Source organism: Pelmatolapia mariae, linkage group LG18 (assembly GCF_036321145.2).
Source record: "Pelmatolapia mariae isolate MD_Pm_ZW linkage group LG18, Pm_UMD_F_2, whole genome shotgun sequence".
Taxonomy (NCBI): domain Eukaryota; kingdom Metazoa; phylum Chordata; class Actinopteri; order Cichliformes; family Cichlidae; genus Pelmatolapia; species Pelmatolapia mariae.
The window spans coordinates 31,232,717-31,258,892 of NC_086243.1; the positions used below are offsets into that span (position 1 = coordinate 31,232,717).

A 26,176-nucleotide genomic window follows, 5' to 3' on the forward strand; every position below is an offset into this window, starting at 1 on the left:
ACAGGAATGAACCTTATTGTGTGTTTATATTCCTGATTTGAAAATACTGGTGATAATTGTCTCAGTTGTGCAACAGTTGTGCCAATTTTGCAGCACCAAACGTGCAGTTTTGTTGCACTGAAACAATGTCACGTCCAAACTTACTTTCACATTTTAATAACTATTCTTGCTTGTGTGAAATATGCACACCAAGCCTTTTAGTTCATTGTTTCATTTTTTTCATAACAAACATGGACAGTCCTACCAATCATCATTTTTTTTTTAGTTTAATTTCATGGTCAATTTTCAACTCTTTTTGTTGTGATGGTTCACATTTTGGTAGTAGCTGTCTCATTTTGGTTGTTTTTCTCTCTTTGATCCTTTTGTATGACCTTTTTGCATCTTTTCCTACAGTTGTTTTTTGATACTGTTTTGTGTTACATTTTGATTTTTTTTATTTTACAGTTTTAACTCACTTTGCATCTCTTTTTACCCCTTTCTCTCTCTCAGGTCGTTTTGTGTCTCCTTTTGTCATCTCTTTTTACCACCATTATGTCTATTTGGGATCGATTACTGTCACGTTTTTGTTTGTTTGTTTTTTGTCATTTTACGGAAGCATGTTTTCTGGGATATATTTAAGACCTGGTTTTAGAGCTTGGACCTTTTCCTAGACCCCGTTCATTATGTCCATTATTAGAAAGCATGTACACCAGCATGATTAAAACCCCTTTTAGTGCTTTTATTATATGTCTGAAATGGCTTCATGCCCTAATTTAATTTTCATGAAGCCAAATTTACAAAAACATGTAATTTATTTGTAAAAGCTCCATAAATTTAGACTGTAGTTTGTTTTTATGTGGCGACAATCAAGAAAACAAGAAACTAACAAAGTCTGGATAGAGTTTTGCTGTGACCGGCGTGGGCTTTTATTGCGAAAAAACCTCGGACCGGAATTGGCTTCGTTATCTTTTCTCGCGTAACGGTACCCATCTGCTGTCAACGCGGATTTTGGACAAAACCTGCGCAGCATTCTCAGACCTTGAAGAAAATGTTAGCGACGACATCAGTTCCCATCCATTCCCGAAATAAAAACGAGTATTTGTAGACTTTCTGGTGAGTTGGCCTCCATGTTTGAGCAGGTTATTTTCACCGTTAGCCCGTTAGCATGCCTGGCAGCACCAGCTAATCGGGGAAACGTTAGCTTGGCTAAGCTGGGCATCGCCGCTTTAAATTGTCTAGAACTGCTAATGTTAAGGTCCACTTTTTTTCCCAGGTATTTTCGTTCTTTTTAAAACCTTCAATGCTATTTTTTGTTTTTATAAAAAATATTTTATCCAAATGTAGTGCAAGATAATGTGACCTCAGCGCTGTTTTCATTGAGCTCACACCAGTGACAGTCAGCAGGAGGAACTAGGCACCAGACAGCTAAACAAGGCTGGTTTTATTCCTCAGAAACGGGCAGTAACGCATGGACGACTCTCTGATGTCTGTGATAGTTTCAGCCTGACTGGTGATTTAAAAACGCATCGTATTTGCATGTTTTAGTATCCAGACACCTTTGTGTCAACTCAAGGACAAATGTAACACACACCAGGCTCAGATGTGTGTGAAGACTGATTTGAACATCCAAAAATTAATCTTCCTTTCGTGTTTCTCTGTGTAGTTGAACCTAAATTACTGTCCTTTCCTGAACCTAATCCAACTGTTTTGTTGGTTAAATATAACTGACTAGTTTTGGTTCTTAAATCCAACGAAACTTAAAACCGAAAAAAATAAAATTAAGAGGTCGACGATGACTGTTGCTTTCACACAGGGGAGAGACCTCTTTTCTAGGTAGAAAGAGTAAAGTCATCCAACACAACCTGGCGTTCTTATCACCTCAGCCGACTTCTGATAATCTGTTTCTGGCAGTAAGCAGTGAAGTGTAAACATTACTCAAACCTCAGAAATGTTCCTGGAGCAAAACACACATATAGGCTTTTTATGTAAGTCAGATGGGGTAAGTAACTTGTCATTCGTAATATTTCGATTATTTTAAAATACATACATCTTAAGTGATGGGTCCTGATGAATGTATGATCAGCAGGCTTTCTTTTAACATCTTAGAAATTATTCAGCTGCATAACAAGTAGGAGTGGGCAGGATGTTGATCATCCGCTTCTATCATGGTGTGGGATTTTGTTTTGTAGTTATGATTCATGATAAACAAGTTAAACGCCAACCTGAACACTTCAAAGAGGAAAATATTCTGCTGTTCTCTCTCACTGATTTATGAAATGACAAGAACGAGTCTGTGAAAACGTCAGAGAGTGCTGCCCACCTGATTTTTTTTTTTCTTCTCTCTCCTGTATCTTTAGAACATTTAATGAAGTCGTGAAAAATGTTGCATTCATTTTAGTTACAGCCCTTAAAATGACTGACCTGGCCCACCCTCATAAGGAGACATGAGTGGGTGGATGTCAACTCCATAAAGTTATGTTCCTTGGGTAAAATATGTGTTTTTAAAAAAAAAATGCTTAAGGATAAAATCATCTAAAAACACTGATTTTCTGGCCACTTGTGCCATGATAAACTGGTATTGGCATTAACGGTGATATTAAAAGAAAAATTAATATTGGGTTAAAATTGCTCAAATGACAGTATCATAATTAATCCAATGTTGGGTTAAGGACTTTGCAGTTCATCAGTGACTCTGTTTTCTTTCATTAAGTACTTTATTGTAGCCACAGATAATTATGCTTGGAGTAGGTATAAAATTAACTTTACTGAAGTTCTCTTATAATGCAAATTAAAATGTTTGACATTTTGACTCAACTTTATGTACTTCAGAGGTTTGTACCTGAGGCCTGGGCTCACAGATCAACAACTCCTCGTCTTTCACTTTCTTTTCCTCTTTTGTCCATTCTTCTATTTATTACATTAAATTTGACATGAGACCTTTTCTTTTTCTTTTCTTTTTTTTTACTCGCAGATTTCATTTTATTGCATCTCAGAGCCATAAGTAACCCTATTTAAAACATTTAAACTGTTGCCACTTCAGAGAAAACACTTTTGCGTGTTCTGCTGTCTCTGGCGTCCTTCTCCGATGCTGTTATTTCAGTTTCCTCTGTTGGAAATTCTGATGCTTTTTTAGATTTAATATTGTAGACCTTTTTTTTTTTTTTTTTTTAATAAAACTTAAACTGCTTCCTTTCTGGTAAGCCTACAGGTAAACCGGTTTCCTTGGGTAGAGAAAAGTGGGTGTGGCACTATGCAGATTGGTTTGAACAATCCGGGCCATAGCAGACCTGCCAAAAGGTCCAATCCATTGTAATTTTCTCTGTATTTTGTCATGAAGATTAATGCTGTAATAAATAACCGAAGGGTTAATGTTACCTGAGACATGATTTTATTACAGTAATATATCTTTGTAATCTGGAAACAGTTATTTTGTTTCTCCAAAAACCTCTCTGCCTGTTGCTTCATCCATTTTACAAATGTATTATTTGTTTCTAGAATGAATTTAAAAAGACTGACATTAATATTTCAGAGGTTTTTTTTTTTTTTTTTTCATATATTGCATGTGCAGCCATTTCTTGCATAAAGTGAGAACATTTCTACTAGTGAATGTAGCACATCTACACGTCTAATTATTGAATGAGCTTTTGGCTGTTGTGAAACCATAATCTTTTTTTTCCCCCCCAAATATTGCTCGTCTCTCACTGGAACATTTCAGCTTCTTCTAACAAAATATTGAACACAGACCGTTTTCAGTTTCTAGAGCTGAAAGAAAAGGTTGTGATGTGGTTGTTAGCTTCTCAGTTTCGATCCCAGTGGGATTTATTAAGCGTGCTCGCTGAGCAACACTCTGTTTCACACTCATTCACTTTGTCATTTCACACATTCACACATGGAAGCTGCCAAATAAAACCACTGCCAAGTGCAGTACTTGGCAGTGGTTAGGATTTCGTCTTGATGCTTTGCACTGAGTGAAGAAGACTGGATCTGTTCTCTTCGCCCTTTGGTCAGCCTCTCTTTTGTGATTTTATACTTTCAGTCTGTGGTTGCATCAAGTTTGGACGGAGGGATGCCAGTGGAGAGCGGGAGTAGCGCTGCTGCCCGCCAGGCCAAGCAGAAGAGGAAGTCCCACAGCCTGTCCATCCGCAGGACCAACAGCACCGAGCAGGACCGCTCCGGCCTGCAGAGAGACATGCTGGAGGGACAGGTGATGATTCCTTAAATTGTACCCTGAGAACGGATGAAAACTGCCTTGCATTTCCAGCTACTCCTCTGGAAACTGCACTCCTCTGCTGTCTTTCAGCATTATCCTGCTGCTGTCCTGCTGTTTCTGTGAGCACCCGTAAGCACTTTGGTTGTAATCCTAAGCCAATTAGGTTTTAATACAACCGTTTAGAGGACACATGATGGTTTATATTGTTGCCGGCTTGCCACAATTACTGGATGAGTGCTGTAAGATTGTTTTCATTTAGTGGATAAACAGATGGATTTAGAACTGGCTGAGCCATTTGAACTTCGCTCGGGTGGATTGTTCAGCTCAGTGGTGTTTGTTCCTGTTTCTCAGGTGTTAAAAACCCTGCTCGCTTTCTCCGTGGCCTGCCAATAAGGAACTGAAATACTCGTGGGATGCAGGGTAAACGCAGCTTACCTGGAGGTAATTATCTGAATCGAGAGTAAATCAAGAAAAAAAAGGGAGAGTGAAAGGATTAGGAGCCTCTGAATTAAGACTTGGCTTCACAGTTAGAGGTGCACATGTAGAGGAGGGAGAGTTAAAGCCTGTTGAACTGAAACACAGTTCACTGGCTTGTCTCACCTGCCTGGTGTACCTGTAATCTAACCACTTACAAAAATCACTGAAGCACATTTTTATTGCAGTTTCTTAAAGGATCAGTGCATGTCATTTATTTGCCAGGGAGGCATTTTAGCATTTGGCTTTAACATACTGTCCAGCAACTTCAGATAAAAATAAAAATATCAGGATCGTTTGTTCGGGTCTGACAAAGTGCTGAGCTGCATCTGTAAAGCAGGGTTTGCTGCTTCACGTGGATTAATGTTGTCCTCATGTGAGCCTTAATACGTGAGGGCATTGTTGGCTCAGCCCATACATGTGGTTTTGGGTTTCAGTCTTGACTGACTGTGTTGAACACACTCTGCCTTGTAGACTTAATAGATATTCAGATCTGTGTTTCATTTAGGTTGGCAGGATTTTTTCCTAATTAACTTTAGTGTCTTTGTGTTTTTATATGAAGAAATTCAGTGAAACTTTTTAATAACCCGGTTTATTATTGCTTGTTTATTAATGCTTGGTTAATACATAATTATCTTACTGGTTGATATAAAGTTGCAGCTGATGATTGTAAAACATTGTATTCACCGTGGGCCAAACGCTCAGGCAGTCTGCTTCAGACAGTTTGTTTTTTGTTTTTTTTTTACTCTTGGCTCTGTATGATGTCAGTGATGTTGCACATGATAAATATGGTTGTCTCTGGCACACAGCCCTGTCTCTGAGCACCTGCTGTTCAAACCTTTTATTTTTTAAGAGACAGCTAATCAGAAGAAAGTGACCTTAAAGGGAGCAGAAAGCAAACTAGAAAAACATAATTAAAACTGATAGTGAACAAAAAAAAGGATTATTTTTGATCTATGTTAGTAGAGTCCAAGAATCAAAATCAATGTGCGTTTGTTTCATGAGTTAAGGTAATTTATTGTTTTATTTTTGCGTTTGTATGTTGGTCCTTTTCACATGTCACGGTAGGAAAAGCACAGATGGAGGTCTTTATCACTTTATGACCATTCAGCAGCTCTAGTTTACTGAGACACCTGAGCGTAGCGGTAACATTGATAACGTTGTCAGCAGCACCCGTGCTTTTCCTTCTGCAAGAAAGGTTCATAACCTTAAGAAGAAGAAATGGTGCAAATTTCTTAAATTGCAAATCTAAAACTCCCTGAATGTGGAAGCTGAACTTGTGATCATGCAGTGAAAAGAGTCCACTGCTGAAAGCGCCTGTTTCTAACCAGACGTGGTGTAATCCCTTCCTCATGACTTTCTGTTTTCTCACTCTGGTCCCTTTTGGTCTCAGTCCTCTGATAATCTGGAATCCTTCATGAGAATGGAGGTAAGTTTCAGGTGTTTCGCCCTCTGTGTTTCGGATAATAGTGTAACTTCCCTCATAGTTTGTAGAGCTTTAGCGTTAGTTGTGTACGTTTGGTGTAGTTTAGGTTTGATTAGTAATGAGTGGAGGTGAGGTGTGGTCGTTGCTGCACTTCTAGTCTCCTTAAAAATGTGACTATTTCTAGATTACAGGATGTTTTCTTTTGTGTTAATTTAAATAATATCTACATTTTGCAGTTACAAATAAATCAGTGTTTGTGACCTGTTTAGTATGTCTTTGAGAGAAGATGGGATGTTTTCAGCTCTGTGAACTTGAGGTTGAAAAGTTGCTCTTTTGCAAATCACAATAGTGCTGCTCTGTAAATAATGATGCACATGAAGGATGTGACAAGGATGTGTTGCATATGTTTCTACTGATCAGCAGGTGAATCAGCAGGTGTTTGAATCTTACATCACTTTCTTTATATACTGATACTGAGTCTGTAAGAAAATAGCCTAATGTATCAGTGGATTTTGGTTGTATTCAAAATCTATATCATGCCTCTTTAGACTCTCCCTGCATTTGCGGGTATCGCTGTCAACTTGCAACAAAGGTTACAGGAAATTCACCAAATTTAAAGCTTTTATTTGAACTTCTGTTTACTGTAATTGTAATGGGAGATGCTAAAAACATTGATTTTCTTCTTCATGTGAAAAACAGAGAAATAATAGTCATTAGTTATGTTTCATTTTAGTCGGTTCCTGGCTGAACTTGACTGTTGGAAACACCGTCACTCTCCAGCACCTGGCCAGTGTATTTACCCAACATTGGACCCGCTGGTTATGTTGAATCCTGTGTGATAAAGGCTCATATATGTAAACATATTCTGACTTCTCACATGTGCGTAAAATGTTCTCCACACTGGTAATAAGGATTAATATAAAGGAATTTGTCTTTTGAACATAAGACTAATTAAAAACATAAGATTTTTTTGCATTTTGCCTTCATTTGATTCATTTTAGGCAAAGATTTTCAGTCGTTTTGGACTTTGAGATCTCATACCTCAGTGTCCTCTAGTCTGTAGACTTGTGGCTTCACGCAGCAGTACATGTATCATCATGCAGCGTTGTGTCGTAGTCAGCCCTCTTTATTTCATGTCATTATCTCAAATGTAGCACAAACCCTTTAGCCTTTGAATGCTGACCCACGACTGATTTCTATGTAAGTAGCTGCGAGCACAAAGGCAGTCAAAGAAAGAAGGCATGCTTTGTGCAGAGTACACAACGAAGAGAGCTCCACACACTGACCCGTTTCATCGTGACTGGCCAAAGCTTGGAGATCTCTTCCACTCTGTGCTTGTGTCGAAGCTGCTGACTCAACTACAGACGGAAAGCGACACAAAACTGACTTATAACGCTTGATTTTTAAAGCACTGGACATTTTGTCAGTGCTTTTTATGTTTGTTTTTTTTTAATTATTTTAAATGACTTTTTCAACAGTTGTTTGAGGATGTACCCTCTCCTCTCACATACTCTTCTCTTGTAAAGTGCTCCTACAGACTATAACAAGGTTAATCTTTTTATACATTTTTGTGGCCATCATCTTTGGAGGTGATGACCTTTGCCCTCTCTGTACATGTGTTAATTAACAAAGCGATGTTCACAGAGCTGGCTGTCGTTAGGGTAGAGTTCATCACCAGTCATGCTACATGTGTCCAACTATGCTGTTTTTGCAGGCATGCTCAGGCACAGTGTGGAATGCCTGACGTGAGCACACCCTCAGGCTCATAATTAGGAGCTTATTTTGTAATAGGACAAAGCTGAGGAAACTCTTATTGCCTAAAATGGTGCCTGTGTTCAAATATTTAAAGAATGACCTCAGCCATCATGGGAAGAAGGTTGTAGGCTTGAACCGCCCAGTTGGCCGCAGTGTTAATTTTAACAGGAAACTTCGATTTAAATGATAATTTGGGCATCTAAATTGTTTTAGTTTTAGTCGACTAAATGCAAGATTATCATAGATTAAATCTAAAGTTGGTTCAGTTGACTGACATCCAAAGTGTAACACATGGTTTACAAAGCTTCTTATTTTCCTTGCCATCAAATGGGAGACGTGCCTGCTGCTCTCTTCCTCCCAAGCATTTAAATTTTGACACATTTTCATGAGAAACAGGAAGCTGGATGCTAGCTGTACTGTTTCCCTGAGACAGATCAGATGTGCGCATTTAGCTTTACTTCACAAGATCTTTTCTGATTGGATCACTTCCAAACTTGTCCCACCTTTCATATTTTAATTACTTCTGACTGGGTCTTGTCTCTTCAGAATATTTTCATCCAGTTTTATATGTTGAAAAATTCAAATTTCATCATAGTTTTTGTCCTTGGGTATTTGTTTTTTTTTTACTTATTGTCGAGTTTAGCTTATTAGAGCTTCTAAAGCATGAACAGTTGTCTGCCTCTGTGTTGGTCTTGCTTGGTGACCTGAGCTGACCTCTGTGACTCTGAGCTGGATAAGGGGTGAAGAGGGAGGATGGATTTATTTATTTATTTTTTAATCAGAGGCAGTTACTGTGCAGACTTTCCCATCACATTATGTTGCCTTTGGGAATGACCCCTAAAAAATGTTGTCTGAATTTGTGCATGCTTACTTTTTTTTTTTTTTCTTCTGTCTTTTGGGTTTTTTCTGTTAAATCTTTTGTACTTTTCATGTAATTTAAAGAAACTTGAAAGCTACAGTTATCAAATGACTCTTAACCTAAACTGCAGTGATTAATGTTCCATTAATGGACTTTTTTTTTTTTTTTAAATCGTCTAAATATCAGTTTAACCCATGACATTCTTTAAAAAAAAAAGTCAAATATTGTGTATTTATTTTTATTTGTATATCAGTCCAATACAACACATTATAGATTATTTAAGGAAGTTTAAAGCACATTGTAATATAAGATAAAGAGAAATTCTGTCTAGAGTTTCCTTTTATAGCAGCAGTAGTCTTGCAGAATGGTATAAATTTGTCAAAGCCTGTTTGTTGGCCCTATAAAAACACATTCAGACCTGTAAGGCACCAAGACCTCCCCAGTGCTCTGTAACCATCTGACTGTTTCTTTCACTTTTATGGATGATTTTACTAATTCTTTCCTTCTTTCCTGCCCGAGCCTGAGTTCACGATTATTTCCTTCCTCCAGGTTTATGGTGTGATAAGAGGCTGTTCCTGTGCTTTGTTGCAGTAAATTTGAGCTGTTGGTACCAGATATATAGCCTGCTTGTTCTGCAGGCTTTCTCACTCTGTAATGTTGTTTTCGTGCTCAGAGAATGGATTGAAATCTATGGGAGAACTCTGCAACAGGATGGTAGAAGTTTACCTTCCTAGAGAAAACGTCTTTGTAATGCCTTATTTTGGGGCAGCGCCAGCAAATGTGTGAAACATTTTTTGCCAGGTTTCACAGTCAGTCCTGATGCATGCTCAATGATCCAGGTTAGAAAATGGCACAAAGTCGATTCTGTTCAGGGTAATGAAATCTTCCTCCCACTGAAAACATCCAGAGGAAGCAGTTTGTTTGTCCTAGTCAGTGAAATTAAGTTAGATATAATTTAGTTAATCCTTCAAAATAAGTGGGCAGAGGCACATCAGTAAGGTGGCCGAGTGACCAGATCAGCTTCTTTGGATAATCCCTCATATTTCCACATTGTTTAATGCTCTCCTTTTTTCCTCCCTCTCCAGGACTCCAAGCTGCCTCTGTCTCTGAGGAGCAATCTGCTGGACCTGTTCAGTCAGATCGAGAGGGAGTTTGAAAACCTCTACATAGAAAACCTCGAATGTAAGTTCCCATGAAAGCAGAAGTGATTGCTCTAACTTTTGTAATAATTCACTGTGCAGCAAGAGACCCAACACAAAAACAAAAGCAGTTTGGATTTCTTAATTTTATTCAATGCATTTAACTTTTTTATTGAGATGCATGAAAAAATTGATAAATTCCTACAAAATAAAATGAATTTATCAGTCTCTGTGGCCAGTAAGCAGAAATCTGCTACTCAGCAATGGAGAGTAACTTGCTAACCCTGCTGTGGTGAATAAAACGACACATTCAGATGTCTTTTAATGCGCGACATGTTTGACTTTCAGTACGCAGAGAGATTGAAACACTGAATGATCGCTTGGCTGCAGAGGGACAAACATTTGAAGGGGCGGATTTAGCAAAAGGAGCACTTAAAACAAAAGGTGAGATTCATGTACAGTTATGTTATAGGTAGCATAGATATATTACTCATCTTTTTTTTTGTTTGTTTGTTTTAATCCTCTGACCTTTGACTTCTCTGATTTCTTTTTTTTTTTTTTTTATGAAATTCACAGCGAGCCACAGCACCAGCCAGCTCTCTCAAAAGCTGAAGACGACCTACAAGGCCTCAACGAGCAAGGTAAATCGAAAATGTTTGTAAATTAAATTGTTTTATGTATCTGATATTATAAGTTACCAGTTTGTAAGGTTTTGGAAATTTTCTGTAATTATTGCTTATTAAACAGAGAGTTTCTGTAAATCCTTGCTTCACAAAAGATCTGAAGTTCAGTTTTTGGGAGCCTTTGGGTGCTTTTCATTATACTAACGTGTTTCCTCATTTCCTCCAACTGCGGCTCTTCCTTAAATCAGCTCAAAATAACTGATATAAATGACCCCAGAACTCAAATAAAAGGTAGTTACTTATTAAATACTTGAACTGATAAAAATAGCTGCTGATTATTTTTAGCAGTAGTAATACTGTTTGTTTTAATCTATATTGAATATTCCTTTTAAACCTTCCAATTTATGTACAAGTGTCTTCTTCTTATAAGTTCTCGGCTGTTTATTTACCTTCATTATTATAACCTGAAGGGTAATAAACGGTGTGGCTGTGTAAGCGTGTCAGTGGTAAAAACAGCTACTTTGTGTGATGATTCAACATTTTGCCATAAAATTATTTCTTTATTTCAGGTTTATCACACATTATGTGTGATGGCACATTATTCATATCATATATTTACCATGTAAATGTTCTATTACCTGTTGATTCTTACTCACAGCACAACAAAGGAAGCACAGTGAGAGTAAACTGTGCCGTGTAGAGGTGCAGCTCGTATACGTCACCTCAATTAAAAAAAACAAACAAAAAAGCAAGACTTCAGTATAGATGCATCATTTCTGAGCCATGGGAGGAGAGACGAAGCTCGTTGGCATCATGAAGAGCACCCTTAGTCTATTTTTAATATTATTTTGTCCATCTCAATTTATTTAAAGAAAACAACGCAGTAAAAATGTTCAGTGTCACTTGTTTTGCAGTCAGTAAAGGACAAAAATCTGAGGTTTATTTGGCGCCTGTTTCCGCTTCGTCCGTGTGAGCTCACATGACTTTTGAATGTTAAAGAAAAGAATTGCTTTGCTTTCTTTTTTCACCTTTTTGCTTGTAGCCGCGTTCAAATTCTTGCCATGCCAGAGTAGGTGGATCCCGCAACTTCAGCGTAACCAGCTGGGAGTTGTGGGGTGGAGACTCATGGGTAACTTGTTGATTTCTTCCCCTTGTGTGCCAATATGCATGAACAGCCCAGCCAGGGGGGCGAACCTCCCTCCCCAAGAGACTTGGTCATCCAAATGTAGGCTTTTGAGCTTTTCTCTCATTACCTGCGTGAGATAAACCAGCTCTTTATCATCTCCCTAACGGGCCTTTTCAGTTGCACCTTTTTATTTCGTTTTATGTCGCTACCGTCGGCATTCACATAATGGTACACTCTGGAGGCATCTTTAACACGGACCAGCTTCAAAATGCTTTTTGAGGAGCATTTCCTGGCTGCTGTAGATCATTGCTGGCAGAGTCATGTGTGTGGGCTGCTCAAAAGTCTTTGCCTATAACAGATTTTGCTTTTTTAAACAAAAACGTTTAGAGTTTTTACTTGGATTACTTTTTAACTGTCAGTATTAATGGTGACTTTAAATATTTGGGTGACTTAAAATGACAGAAAACCAAAAATATCTTAGTTCTGACACAAGATTTAGCACAACTGACTTTAGTTTTCTGAAAAATCCCCTCTTCATATTTGAGTTTAAAACTTGGCCGTAGGAATCCCGAGTTACTTGAACTTCCTCAATTAAAGTAACATCCCAGACAGAACGACCCATTTTCCTGGTAAAAACATGAGGTATGATCACAGTTTTTAGGGCATGGGACTCTAGAACTCAAAAGCCTTACCATAGCTGCTTTATTTATTTATTTAATTTAAGATCCCCAAGTGGGAGTAGTCAAAATACTATGTATTAGAAAATACTATTTTCTAATACATAGAAAATGGGGACTCTTCTTTTGAAAACTGCTCAGCTGTAGGTGCATGTCCTGCTCTCATCACTACTGATGATCCTTCATCAGAAAGTTGATGTTTGCTCTCTTTGTGAGTTTGAGGACTTTGGTGGCCAGAATGATACTTATGCAGAGCAGTCTGAAATCAGCAGCCGAGTGGGGGACCCTGAACAGAAGACCAGCTGTTATTCATACCGTGGAGTGATATATTGAATAAAAAATCCACACTTTTAACAGATTATTTTACTAAGAAAAGCAAAATCTCAATGTGGCTGTGGCAGACTGCACTCTGACACTACAAACTGTAGAGAGCCACTGCTCCATAATTCTTCTGCAGCGCTTCGCATTTCCTTAAACCTCCCCAAACGTCCCTGTTGCTGCTTTTTTAAATGTAACACGGTGCGTTGATGTTACAGGTTCACAAGTTATGGATTAATATCATTCCCAGTGTTATAACAGAAGACACATAAGAAATTACTTGCTTCATATTATTTATTTATTTTTGTACATGAGAACGTACTGCTCTGCTTGCTAACTATCACAACCGCTGGTTCACACCCTGTCATCAGTTTGACTATCATTTGTTGTCTTCAATCCTTCAGATTTTGTTTAATGTTTCTCTTGATTCGTGTATCAGATGATTGATTCTTGTCTTGATGTTCTCCTACTTTGTTTCAGTTGGAATTTATTTAGTGGTCTGTGCCCAAAACGAACCAGAAGTCCTGTTTGTATCATCCCCATCTTTAATGTAAACGTCCCAACCAAATCTTGATACAGATGACAAAAACTACTCCTCGGTTTCGTGTCTAACCATAACTTTGGCCGCTTTGTTTTCTTTTTTCCTCCCTCTTTTAGTTTTAGTGATCCGCAGTACTGATACAGTATGAATAATGCGAATGCTTTGATCTGGGTTCGTCTGGTAGTTTGTTTTAAAGCTCGTCTGAGTGTTAGATTGCCAGTCTGATACTTAAGGAGCTTTAAAAGAAACAGGAACAAAGATATTTTGGTAAAAGCTCTTGAACCCAGTGAATAACACTGCTGTTCACCAAAGCTAATTAGCACTGGCATACTATAAGGACCCTGCTGAGCAGCTCCTCAGTGATCCTCAGTCCTGCTGACCTGCTTCCTCCCTCCCTCCATCAGACCAGGGTTCCTACACAGCTCAAGAAATTGATGGCTTAACAATAAAGTCTGTGATCAAATTGAACTTTAGATTTAGTAACATCTTAAAACTTTAATCCCCTTTAAAGAATAAAAAACAAACAAACAAACCAAAATGCCAAAGAGGGGCCCAGAGAAAGATGACAAGTATCAGGAGAGACAGTGGGGTCAGGGATTTGGTGGTTTGTAATAACAGAATTATCAGTTATTTATTTAGTTTTTAATTTAGTTTCCAGAGCGAGTTTACACATTTCAGTTCAGTTGATTGTTTAAAAATGTTTGGTTTCAGTTTAGTTTTTATTCTTTCCGTTGTTAGTTTTACATTTGTCTGGGGCCTCACACTGGGTGTGTTGAAAGATTTGACCAATTCGGAAAAGACTTAAAGACATTTCTTACATATTTTTATGTAAGACCCCTCCGTCACATCTAGTGACATTATGGATCTTGGAACGTTTTTTTTGGGGGGGGGGGTTGAGACGGTGAGGTGTGTAGGAATCCTGTTGGGGACACGTCTGGGATTGTCTGGGATTTCCTGGTCAGTGTTAACATTGGCTTGATGTTACCATCAGATTGTGTCCAGTTTCAAAGCGACCACGTCCAGAGCGGTGTGCCAGCTGGTCAAAGAGTATGTGGGTCACAGGGACGGCATCTGGGACCTCAGCGTCACCAGGACCCAACCTGTGGTGCTCGGGACAGCGTCTGCAGGTATTTTCTTTTATGCTCTTGTACTTTATTTATGTCATACAGTCTTTTTTTTTCTTCATTTCTGTGGTGGTGGTTTTATCTCTAGCTTCTTCTTCTATCTTCTGTCTTCAAACTCGGAGGTTGATGTGTCTTTCTCTTTGTCTTTCCTTCTGTTGTTTGCAATGTCAACATATTTAAACATGTTTAGGCTCTTTTTTTTCTTTCCAAGCTGAGACCTAAACTAAAGCGTGATGGACAATTGTTAATAAATAAAAACTCAGACTGTCCTGTGTGCTTTCCAACAGACCACTCTGCTATGCTGTGGAGCATTGAGACGGGAAAGTGCCTCCTCAAATATATGGGTCATCAAGGATCAGGTAGAGTTAGAAATGTCAAACCCCGGAATTGCTGAACCAGCACGTAATAATCTCTTCTGTTTAAGAAGTAGATCCTGTAGCATTGTGACCTGGTAAAATTGTTATTGCACAGTGATTAAACAGCCATCATAAAACTGACAGTCAGAAAAACATTACTTGGTATACTATGCCTCAGTGGTGTTTGTCATGTGACAGAGTGCATATCTGTGTCTCCACAGTGAACTCCATCAAGTTTCACCCCACTGAACAGATGGCTCTAACAGGTAACCATCGACAGTATCAACATAACTAAGAGTTAAAGCAGAAGCAGCCAAATCTGTGTTACGTGTACTTATTGCAGGAAAAATAAAACTGAAGTGAAATATTGTTTCGATACATCTGAGAAACAATAACCCAAACATGAGAAGGCTTCTGCAGAAGGACTGAAAGTGTCAACGAATAAGTGTTGTTGTCTTTTTACTGCTGGTTTTAACCATAAAGTAAAACATGGACACAAATGGAACGTTATTTCTTTTTATTTGTTTTTCCTTGACTCTCAGCAGCTGTTTTACCCCTTTATCTCTGCCTCCTCCACAGCATCTGGAGATCAGACAGCTCACATCTGGAGATACATGGTGCAGCTGCCGACTCCACAGCCTGTTGCTGATATCAGCGTAAGCACAAAGTCGCTTTTTTTTTTTTTGTTTTTTTTTTGTTTTTCCCTTAATAGTTTAAAACTTGTTAGTGTTTCTGTAGTGAACGCCTCTTCCTCTCCCTCCTGCATCAGCAGCAGACACCCTGTGAAGACGACGTGGACTTCTCAGACAAAGATGAGGCCGACGGCGAGGCGGAGGGGCCGAACGACTGCCCTTCCATCCGTGTGGCGACTACGACTCTCCGCAGCCATCAGGGTGTGGTGATCGCTGCTGATTGGCTGGTCGGGGGCAAACAGGTTGTGACGGCTTCCTGGGACCGAGCCGCCAATCTGTACGATGTGGAGACGTCAGAGCTGGTCCACTCACTCACTGGTAGGAAGACGAAAGTATTGAAATATGAAATATTGTGTTTATTATAAAAATGTGGGGCCACACTGAGAAAAATATGCCTTTCAATCTCTCTGAAGTTGACTTGATGACATTTTTAATAGTTGAGTTGTTGACCCAACTTGTGTGAAGTGTTTTTGGTTATATTGCCAGATTTGGTTAGTTGGAGCAAAGCTGTGGTTCTCCTTTCTGGTTGAAAATGAACTGTTTAAACATTTCAAATCATCTGTTTTGCACTACAGTTATGAAATTCTGCTTCCTTTTATGGTGCTGATCTTATTTCATTGGCATGTATTTAGTCATCTCCCTAAAGTAGATGTTTATTATCTCAGTGATGTAATTGTGTTGCCCTTAATTCTTTCAGTTTGTATTTAAAACACAGATGACCTGTACAACTTGGAATCTGCCATTTTTGGAAAGCAGGGAATCATAAATCTTCTCCCAATTACGTCAAAGCAGAAGAGGAATGCAGTGAGAATGTAATCGGTTTAAATCGCCACAGGCCTCCTCTGCTCCTGAGAGGAGGCCTGTGGTGTGTAGAAGGCGTGTAGAAATGTAGTATCAGGCTCCACGTTTATGTAGTTTCAGACAAGAAAGTATTTTACCATATGTCTAAAATAAATCATTATTTTTACTTACTCATTAAACTATAACAGTCAATATTTCCTAAAGTTTTTAATTGCCTCTGTGATGGACGTGTTTACACTTGCCTACTGATGTCATGTCAGACAGTGGAGTTTGTATCTGTCTAACTGATGAACAAAAACCAGGAAATTGGGAGAGATTGTGTGTCATTAAAGGTGCTGCAGTCAGTTTTGAACTGGGCGGTGTTCAGCCGAATGAAGGTCTCTCTGTGAAATTGGAATAAATTAAATTATTAAACGGGACATGGTGCAGTGTAGCTGGGTTGGAAAACATTTCTCAGTGTAAGAATGGCAGTTTTTAAAAAGAAAGATAAACAGGAAGGGATAAGAGGAGGTGTGTATGCTCCTCACTGTGTGCTGCTGTCTCTTCAGGGCACGACCAGGAGCTGACCCACTGCTGCACACACCCCACCCAGCGTCTGGTAGTCACCTCGTCCAGGGACACCACCTTCAGGCTGTGGGACTTCAGAGACCCGTCCATCCACTCTGTCAATGTGTTCCAGGGGCACACTGAGTAAGCCGAACACCCATGCATCAATCTCTATCTGTTGCCTTCATGGCAGGTGGTTCATAAAGAGCACTTTAGAGTGCTGTAGTACAATTAAACGTAGTGGAGTGGAAGCCCAGTTATTTTGCATTGGTGTATAGATACATATAGCTATGTCTTAAATAATGCAAACTTTCATACATGTGAATGTGTGTGTTTTATTAGGAATAGAGAGTTTGGCTATAAAGACAAAAACCTTTTTCAGTACCATTTGTAACGGTCATTTCTGTTGCTGGAAGCCACAATAAAGATGGATATTTTAATGAGGGACTTTATGGGGACTAATAGTCAGTTCTCATTCCTGGTATATCAAATGGTGCTGCTTGGTTTCAGCTGCTGGCATATTTGTGCACAAACTCTTCTTTGCTGGTGACAAACCTGTGAAATGAGCTTTGCACACAGCAAGAGACTAACACTGACATGGTCACCAGAGAGGGTGGAAGAAAATTCAGCGACCTGTTACACGTGACATTATGCTAATGCAAAGTGGGCGGGGCTGGAATTACTGTTTGCTTCTCAACTTTGAAGCAGCTTATTGAAGCTACTACCAAGGGAGTGAAGGAAAGCACAGATGGACATAAGATTAGGTGGAAGATGGCTCTATGTAATCAGAGTTTATGTTCTTTGTAGTTGATAGATGGTCACTGTAGAGTGAAGCACGACTAGCAAATCATTTAATATTTGCACAGGGCTTTATACCACCACTGCCCCTTCACCCATTATCTTTACTGATTATAGATATCTGAAAGAAATCCACTATAAAACATTATGTTTTCAGTTCCTACTTTCTAGAATTTGGCTCTAACTGCGTCTGCAGGAAATGGCTACATCAGCTTTAAAAGGAAACAAAACAAGAAGCTGATGAAATGAAAGTTTTCTGAAGTCTAAACTGGACTTGTTTTCTCGTCCTGTGGCAGCACGGTGACGTCAGCAGTGTTCACAGTGGGAGATAACGTGGTGTCTGGGAGCGACGATCGAACCGTCAAAGTGTGGGACCTGAAGAACATGAGGTCGCCCATAGCAACCATCCGCACAGACTCTGCAGTCAACAGGTGTGTAAACCTGTTTATATATTTATGTCATTAAAAAGTAACGATTATAGGGAGGAATACATTAAAATGACTACACAGGTCTACTAAAAATCTACAAATGTATTTATAAGGGAGCAGAATTGAGCTTAAAAGGCTCAGTTTTAAATGTCACAAACATACACGTCCCTGCTCTTTCAAATATGAATGTGATTTGGCTCTGATTAAATCAGAGGGACCATATACTGCAGATAAAGCCTAACCCTGTGTTCCCTGTTTACTCCTTTCAGGATCAGCGTGTCGGTGAACCAGAAAATCATCGCTCTTCCTCATGACAATCGGCAGGTCCGGCTGTTTGACATGTCCGGGGTGCGACTGGCTCGACTCCCACGAAGCAACAGACAGGTGAGTGTGAGATTTACTATTTAAACAAAAAACAAAGACTAAACCTCCACTAAAAATTTAAGCCACAGAAATAAAAATGAAAACGTTCCAGTGCAGCCTCTTGAAATTTAACAGGAGGTGGTCTGAATAAATAAAAATGTATCCAGTCTGTTGGATATATAATGTTTTAGAGGTAAATTTTCATAGTGGGGTTTATTCTAATGTGAGCATTTAATTTTCTGCAATTTATTATGTCACTTAAACTGAAGTAAACTTTGAGAATTTTTATTTTTTCCAATTTATTCTTAATCATTGCAGCTGTGAGACATTCTAGCATTTAACCCAGAGTTGAATGTACTGATTTATTTAGATTTATGGCCGTGGCAATTTTATTTATTTAGCACATATTATTATACTTAAACTCAATATGCTTAATACAGAAGATAAAAACATAAAAACCCATGTAGGTTGAAGATTTCCCTTTGTCAGTATGTGATGTAGTGTAAGGAAAGCTTCTGGGTATAGCGTTCATATATTGTTTATTAGATATTATATATATTCTTCTTCCTCCCCTCACCTCCAGCCAGTCATGGCAGATGGCGTTTCCTCCCTGATGCTGGTTCTGCTGGAGGTTTCTTCCTGTTAATTAATTATGATTTGGTGCTATATAAATAAAATTGAACTGAATTGAAAATGTAGCTGTAGCTTTTGGGTCTTAAAAGTTAAACCAATGCAGAACTGTCTTAAACCTGCTTTTTTCCTAATGCACAGCAGGCGACTCTTGAGGGGAAAAAAGTGATTGTTTATAAGTTTAGAACAAAATTACTTCTAACTTGGACTAAACCTGCATTTTGTCATCTTAACATTATCAGGAAAAAAGAAAAATATTTGTGTTTACTGCTTAAGAACAAGGATGCTCAGGATCCACGTCAAAGTAAAGATTTCACCCTCACAGCTGCCGCGTCTTCTGTTTTATGATTTAGGGTCACCGGCGCATGGTGTGCTGCTCCGCCTGGTGTGAAGACAACACCACCTGCAACCTGTTCACCTGTGGCTTTGATCGGCAAGCCATCGGCTGGAACATAAACATCCCCGCTCTGCTGCAGGAGAAATGACCTCCTCCTACTGTCACCTTACAGGGAAATGCCACCAAAAGTCTGTTTGGAGTATCAAACACTGAAACCTTTGAGTGGGGTTAAAAGGCGGCTGGAGAAAACTTTTGTCTCGTACCTTTGTGTCGATGAAATGTTGTCTCATGTTGTAATGTACAGGATGAAATTCCTGTCGTTTCCAGCAGCCGTCTTTTGAGCCCACGGGGGGGGTCGGTATTTGTACTCGATGTCCTTTGAGCTCTGTTCTCCTCCTTTGTTTGGGGTAAAGCAGAAAAAGGCCTTGCACTTGCTGTCTACTCCATCTGTCACGCTCACTAAATCACCGCTGCCAAAATATACAAAACACATTTGTGGTCTTTGCGTGGAAGTGATTTAACATCTGGAAAAGAGAAAAAAAATCCTGTGTATCTCTAATGAAAAAAGCAGAGACGCAATTCACGAGCTTCTTCTTTGCCGCGAACAACAACGCATTCTGTTAATGCTAAATCAGATCTGTGACGTGCTGACGTTTCTGCTTGATGCTGATTTAAAATGCAATACTGGAAATCTAATCTGTGCCACTAACAGCAGATTCATGCTGGACAAAGACGGCGGTCTGCTGCTTTAAAGGAAAAATCCACTCGTTTTATATCATTAGTTTTTCCTGTTTAATACACTGCAAGAGTTACATCAGTGAAAACTTATTTGTGAAAACTTGTTGTTTACTTTCTGCGTCACGTACATTTCCTAGGTTATGATGCAACGTGGCAGTGGAAGCCCTCACTGCTGGAATGCTTGAGTCTCATGTTCTGCACTGGGATCTAACAAAACGTTTATTTTCAGTATTCAGTATTATATTTGACTTTTTTCTTTTTTCTTGGAAACTGAAATAAGTTTCCGAACATCTTGTTTGGCTCCTGGCTCTGCCTGTAACTCGCATAATAAATGAAAACCAATAGTTATGAGAGTGTAACTGAGGACCAGTAAGCTACATACAGGCTGTAAAATGCGAGGGCTCGGTGTGAGCCTGCCAACGTTCATCCAGTGGCCGCTTGTTGGTGAGCTATCATGAAACTTTAGCAAGTAGCTAACAATTTTACAAGAGTAACTGGTACTGCAGCAAAACATTACACTACTCCACATAACCAACTGCAGTTGTCTGTTTGAACTATAGACTGTATATAAAAGATGCATGTAGCCACTGTGATGCCACTCATTGGTTTTAGATATAGTCTGAAGCCTCGGTATTAGCGACGGTTGCTCGGAGCCACCGTGTTGGTATCCAAAAGGCATCAACATGGTATTGATGTCCAGTACAGTGACCTGTGTTGCAATACCTGTCAGATAAAGTGGCCACACCTCCAATTTTGAAGCTAACAGTAAGCAAATGGATGAATATAGGAAAAAAAAATCTGTGTAGAGTTGTTATGGGGGAGGAAACTATCTACAGAGGCTAAAAGCGTTTTTCATGCCACGCTATAAACAGGCTCTTTAATGCGGTAAAGTTGGGCATTTTAACATGGCGCTCTTTGTAAATTCACTCACTTCTGGAGCCAGCCTCAAGTGGACAGTAGTGGAACTGCAGTTTTGAGCACGTCTTCAGTTTTTAGCTCTAAAAGTTGCTACTTATTGTTTATGGATATTAATGTTAGCTACTTGCTACTAGCTAACGTTGCATGCTAAATAATGTAGACTCTTCAGTTAAACCATGTTGGGTTTATTATTAATCCTCAGTACATAACCCCTGACTGCTCGTTGCTGTCATCTACTGCAAAACTTAGCATTGAGTCTTGCAGTGAGTCATGTGCAGGTGTGTTACCAGACTACACTGATCTATGACGCAGTAAAGCATCCACTGGCCTTGTTTGCGTTTCAGAGCCACTTTTGATGTGTTGGTCCTATGGATGTTTAGGACATTTGTACTACTGTTGTTTTGTTTGTTCATTTCACATCACTGTTTGGTTTTTGCCAAGGCTAACATGGGTCGGCATGGCAATGACTCTTTGGCATCCTGCATTATTCATCTTTTTTCTCTGTTTCCTTGTTCTCCACCTGGCTTCCAGTAGGTCACTGGTTCTTCTTGTCTTTTTCATAGTTTAACCCATTCAAGAATTCTCTAAATTTAAGTAGCTGGTATTTGACCCTGAAACAAGTCCCACATTGACAGACCGGCAAACCATCACCCTAAAACTGCCCGATTGGTCCTGTGGTGGAAAGTTTTTTTGGTGTGATGATGTCACAGCTATGTCAAAGCAAGATAAACAAGTGATGCACTTTTAAAAAGTATCTGTTACAGTTTTTCTTTTTGCTGCTGTTGTTGGAAATAAATGTTTTTCTGGTAACTTTTGGCTGTTGGTCAGCTGACATGGTGGCACATAACCTGAAGGACTTTAATGGTCAGGGTGGTGGTTTTGAAAAAGGGTAATATCTCGTGCTGGCAGCACAGGGGTTTGTCTCACTCCACTTTGTGCGGCTCTGTTTGTGCTGCAATGTTCAGGACGAACCTTTCCTCGCTAGAATTTTAATTAGAGACTCACTTTTGTTTGAAGCCAGTCGGTGTTAAACAGCAAAATCAGGATTTGCTCAGATAGAAATGAAGATTTCATGTTTTTTTTCCTGTGTGTTTATCCCAGATCCAGGAATCCAACAGGCATGCACTTTTTTTTCTGCAGTGCAGACGTCGGATAAAGGAAAAAAACATCCACTTTAAATGAGCATCAAAGAAGTGTCGTCAAACGTAGAGATCGATCTGTTGAAATGTCCCCTTGTCTGCTCAGTCCAGCTGTTGTACCAATGCCTGACATGATTGTAAAACCTTTTTGTAGTTTATCGCAGTGCCCTTTAGTGAATAGTGTTGAAACGATATCGTGGGGATTCTCTTGTGCGTCACATTTTTTTTTTTTAATGGTACTTCAAAACAAGTGAGCACTGTTGCGATGTGTTTACTGTTACTGGCTTCGCTTTCCCACTGCCACTAAAAGACTCAGCCAAAGCTGCATTTGAGGGAATGGGAGACTCTGTAGTGTGTGTGTGTGTGTGTGTGTGTGTGTGTGTGTGTGTGTGTTCCACTCGTGAGTTACAGCAGTGACACAGTAAACAAGCACAATTCATGTAAAACTTAAGTTTATATTTGTGGAGCGTTCACTGGTTTGTAGAAAGCACACTGATATGATTAACATTTTATCTCTTCAGTGGGAACAAAATACCTTTTTATTTGTTTGTTTGTGAGTAAACATGGTCGAGCTTTACTGCCGCCTTTTGCAACCCTGAATATTTACTTTCCAGCAGAACTGTTTGTTGAATAACTTTGATGTTAGAAGGTGTGAAAGGATCATTAGTCTGAATAAAGTGAAAAAAGCACAGAGGTCTGAACTTCAGTGTTAGTTAAAGTTTAGGGAAGCCTGCCACAGAGGCTGGAACAGTTTGAAATATCAGGCTGCAAACATGTTTGTTCCTGCTTGGTTGGACATCGTGAGACCATTTTTGAATCTTCTTTTTTGTGTGTCTGTGTGCAAAATGTTGAACTCCTCTTACTTTAACATTTGTGTCACAGACTGTGATATATTAAGAAAGGTTGGCTGTACGTGGCTGCAACATGTTTCTTCTTTTTTATAACATGATGACACGTTGTTACCACTTCTCTGGTGTAACCAGTTTTGTTGCTTGATAGTGATTTTTTTCTTTCTTTTTTTCATTCACATTCACAGAATTCATTTTGTCACTTATGCCAGGGAAGACGCAGGCAGAGGTTTTTTTTTTTTAAATGGGCAATACATTTTTTGTGGTATCTTTAAAATTGTTTGCACAGACAGGATTTCCTTCCAGTATCAGCATTACTCATATTTATTTTGTATTAAACTGCATATGTTGTTATTGTCAGAGCTTTTGCTAACTTACGAGAACACAAAGAACTTCAGAGATCAGTGAAATCTAAATAAATGTGCTAGGAGTAGGAGGTTGATAGGAAATCTCAAAATTGTATCAGGAAAAAATGAAAACTGATTCAGAAAATGACGAGCAGCGCTCTCAGGCTGTTGTGCAGGGCTCTGTGCTCTGATGTTGAAGATAAAGTGACGCCACACAAGAGACTGATTAAATGAAGTAGATGAATAATCTGTAGTAAATACTGACGCGTTGTATTCTTATCTCGCATGTATATGCAGAGGTGGTCATTATCTGCATAATCTTTAAAGTTGGGACTCTAATCTGTTCCTCCGGCCGTCATCCCTGGTTTAAATGACAGAACGCTTGTGTGTGTGTGTGTGTGTTTTTCCTTGTTGACTTTTTCACTGCACTTGACTGCTCTTTCCACCAACACTGAGCCACTTTGTTACCACCTTCACAACTCACCAGTTTTAACTGAACGTTAAGTTTCATCTTTCACGCCATCAGAAAAATCCGATCACTGAGCATCGGCCGTCATTAAGCTGCCATCCTGAACCCTCGTCAGACTGTGGTCTCCTGGTGTTTAAACTGTGTTTTGTGTGGTCGATGTAAAACAAAAACACAACAGCTCACAGTTCTCCAAAAAAAAAAGAAAGACAAGGAAAATATGTTACTGAGTTTTGTGGATTATAGCTGTGTAACGAGGAACAAGCAGTCGCTTGTGAAACAAAAATAAAACATTTGTGCTGTTTGAACATTTGCTGTCTGATTTGTGTGTGCGTATATTGTGTTAATGTCTTGGGACTTTTTTAGGACGGAGGCTTTTATTTTAAATTTGTTGTGCATTTGTAGATAAAAATAACAAACTAACACAAATAATTTTATTTCCAGTGATAAAAATAGTTGACTAATATAGAAGACAATCTGCATGTCTAATAATGGAAACTTCATAGTATCCAACACTGATGGCTTTCATAAGAAGTTCTCTTTTATGTCACATTCAACAAAATGTAGTTTTTCCTATAAATTAACACAGAAACACATTAAAATAAGTCTCTGGAATATCTGTAATTAAGTTAAATTAAAGTTAGATTAAAAGGAGAAAACGTGACTTTCTTGCTCATCAAACCTAGACTCTACAGTTTGTAAAGCACACCATCTACCTCTAGGGGGCAGTGTGCCATCACACTCCTGAGCCTACAGCATTCACTTTCCAGCCTACATTAAGATAATAAGACATCAAACACAACATTTCTAAACAGAATAAACAAGAACAAAAAAGACAAAGAAAAAAAAAACTTGAGGAGAGAAATCTTTCAAACTCAATGTTGGGACTTGCTTCTGATTCACGGCTAAAATTTCAGTGTCGCTGGCTCAGCTGGTTGGTTAAGGTTGGGATAAGAAAGTTTGTTACAGTACATTTATTGTTTTCATTTTTCACAAGGACTGACACGAGCTGTAGACCTTATTAGGACACTTCTGGAAGGTGAGGATATGCTGGCCTATCTTTACTTGTACAAAAGATTTGAGAGGTGCTATTAGTACAATTGCTATTCACATTAGGGACCTCGTGAAGCCCTCTTGACCCTCTGCATTAATTATAACGCATCAGGACCAAAACAGGAGAAGGAGATTGTTCATTCAGACTGTTAGTCTGTTATTTAACAGTGTTGTTACGTTGTATTAATCTGCAGTTATTTAACTTTGTCCCAGCTGTCTCGGTTCAGGCCACTTTTACTTTCGTAGTTTATTATAAATAAAATGAAACTTCTTCGTGATGCAGTGCCAGAAGGAAAACCTGCAGCCTCCATAATCACCATTTAACGCTCCATTTTTGACACACTGACAGTGAAGTGACCCAGTTTTGGCGGTTTCCTCAGCCACGTGCCCAGACCACCTCCCTGCAGAGCGCTGCTGAACTGCTGCACCGCCCTCTGGTAGCACTGAGCAGACATCTTGGAAGCACAATACGTCCCTGTTGTGGGTTCTGCCCCGATTACAGGGTTGATTAGCTGAGAAAGAAAAGCACAAATAAACAGTTAATCATGCTTTCATTACAATATAACTCTCTGGTTTTATTTATTTTTACAGTTTGACAGTCCAGTCAGTGTGATGCACTTCTTAAATTATATATTCAGGTAAAAAAATATTTCTCTGCCTCCTCAAAATGACACCTGTCTAGTGGAAATGGACAGGTGTCACTTTGAGATGACGCAGGAAACTCTAAGGTGGCACTAATGACATTAATGATGGCTCCAGGAGAGGTGGAGATTCAGCAGCTGGGACCTGGGAGTGACATGCCTGGATGGGCATTAATGTTGTTCGTCATACCCAGCAGAGTGTGACAAGTCAGGACGTCAGAAAAGTGTTCAAACTGAAAATGTAAATGAGTAAAAGACTGTTTTCAAATCCGTCTGCTGAAGGAGGAAAGTTCCTACAGTCTGACAGCCAATTATAGTCCAGTGTGAAATTTTGACCCTGCTCACACCTGGTAACGGGTAAGTATGGAGTCTGGAGCGCCATGAAGAGACGTCTCATGCGGGATTGTTTGCTTGGAGCATGCCAAGGAATGGACCCAGTTTGTAACTTCCAGCCTCCATTCTGGAAGTGCACTGCTGCCTCCCACCAGTGAAGATCTACAACCCATCTACTCTTTGCTAGCAGAACTGATTCCATCTCCAGTCTTCAATTCCTGAAAGCAAACAGACGCTGAGGAGCGGCTGAGAGTTAAAAACCCTCCACATTCATTCAACACCTTCAACAAGTCTTAGAGAGATGGACCTGGTGACTTCTATCTAAAGATGACACACCACAATCTGACTGAAGTATTTCTCCTCCTCCTTTTGGCCCGCTCCCTTTAGGGATCTCCACAGCAGATCATCTGAGTCTAGCACACACCATCCCTCTGTATGTCCTACATCCATGAAGCTCCTCTCTGGTCTTCCTCCTTTCCTCCTGCCTGGCA

The 26,176-nt window shown here is 39.3% G+C and overlaps 2 protein-coding genes across 10 annotated transcripts in view; one reads left to right on the plus strand and one right to left on the minus strand.

Moving 5' to 3' along the window:
- The first annotated feature begins 945 nt into the window (after nucleotides 1-945).
- LOC134616684 (WD repeat-containing protein 37) lies at nucleotides 946-23,966 on the plus strand. 8 transcript variants are annotated; one of them, XM_063461626.1, is made up of 16 exons: nucleotides 946-1,092; nucleotides 4,016-4,183; nucleotides 6,057-6,092; nucleotides 9,789-9,885; nucleotides 10,191-10,286; nucleotides 10,419-10,483; nucleotides 11,508-11,594; nucleotides 14,119-14,254; nucleotides 14,539-14,610; nucleotides 14,829-14,873; nucleotides 15,187-15,263; nucleotides 15,377-15,617; nucleotides 16,649-16,790; nucleotides 17,741-17,875; nucleotides 18,142-18,256; nucleotides 19,219-23,966. In XM_063461626.1, exons 2-16 carry the CDS (start codon nucleotides 4,046-4,048, stop codon nucleotides 19,348-19,350), a joined length of 1,614 nt encoding a protein of 537 aa, XP_063317696.1. In that variant the 5' UTR covers nucleotides 946-1,092; nucleotides 4,016-4,045; the 3' UTR covers nucleotides 19,351-23,966. The 8 variants fall into 8 exon arrangements, with proteins under 8 accessions (XP_063317696.1, XP_063317697.1, XP_063317700.1 ...); XM_063461627.1 differs by having other exon boundaries at nucleotides 15,380-15,617; XM_063461634.1 differs by lacking the exon at nucleotides 946-1,092 and adding an exon at nucleotides 4,541-4,630 and having other exon boundaries at nucleotides 4,079-4,183.
- The window catches only part of LOC134616683 (double-stranded RNA-specific editase B2-like), a 38,184-nt gene continuing 34,933 nt past the window's right edge, over nucleotides 22,926-26,176 (minus strand). For both annotated transcript variants that reach the window (XM_063461625.1, XM_063461624.1), the window contains one exon: nucleotides 22,926-25,223. In XM_063461625.1, coding sequence (XP_063317695.1) covers nucleotides 25,032-25,223 — 192 coding nt within the window. In that variant the 3' untranslated portion in view covers nucleotides 22,926-25,031. The remainder of the gene's footprint in view (nucleotides 25,224-26,176) is intronic.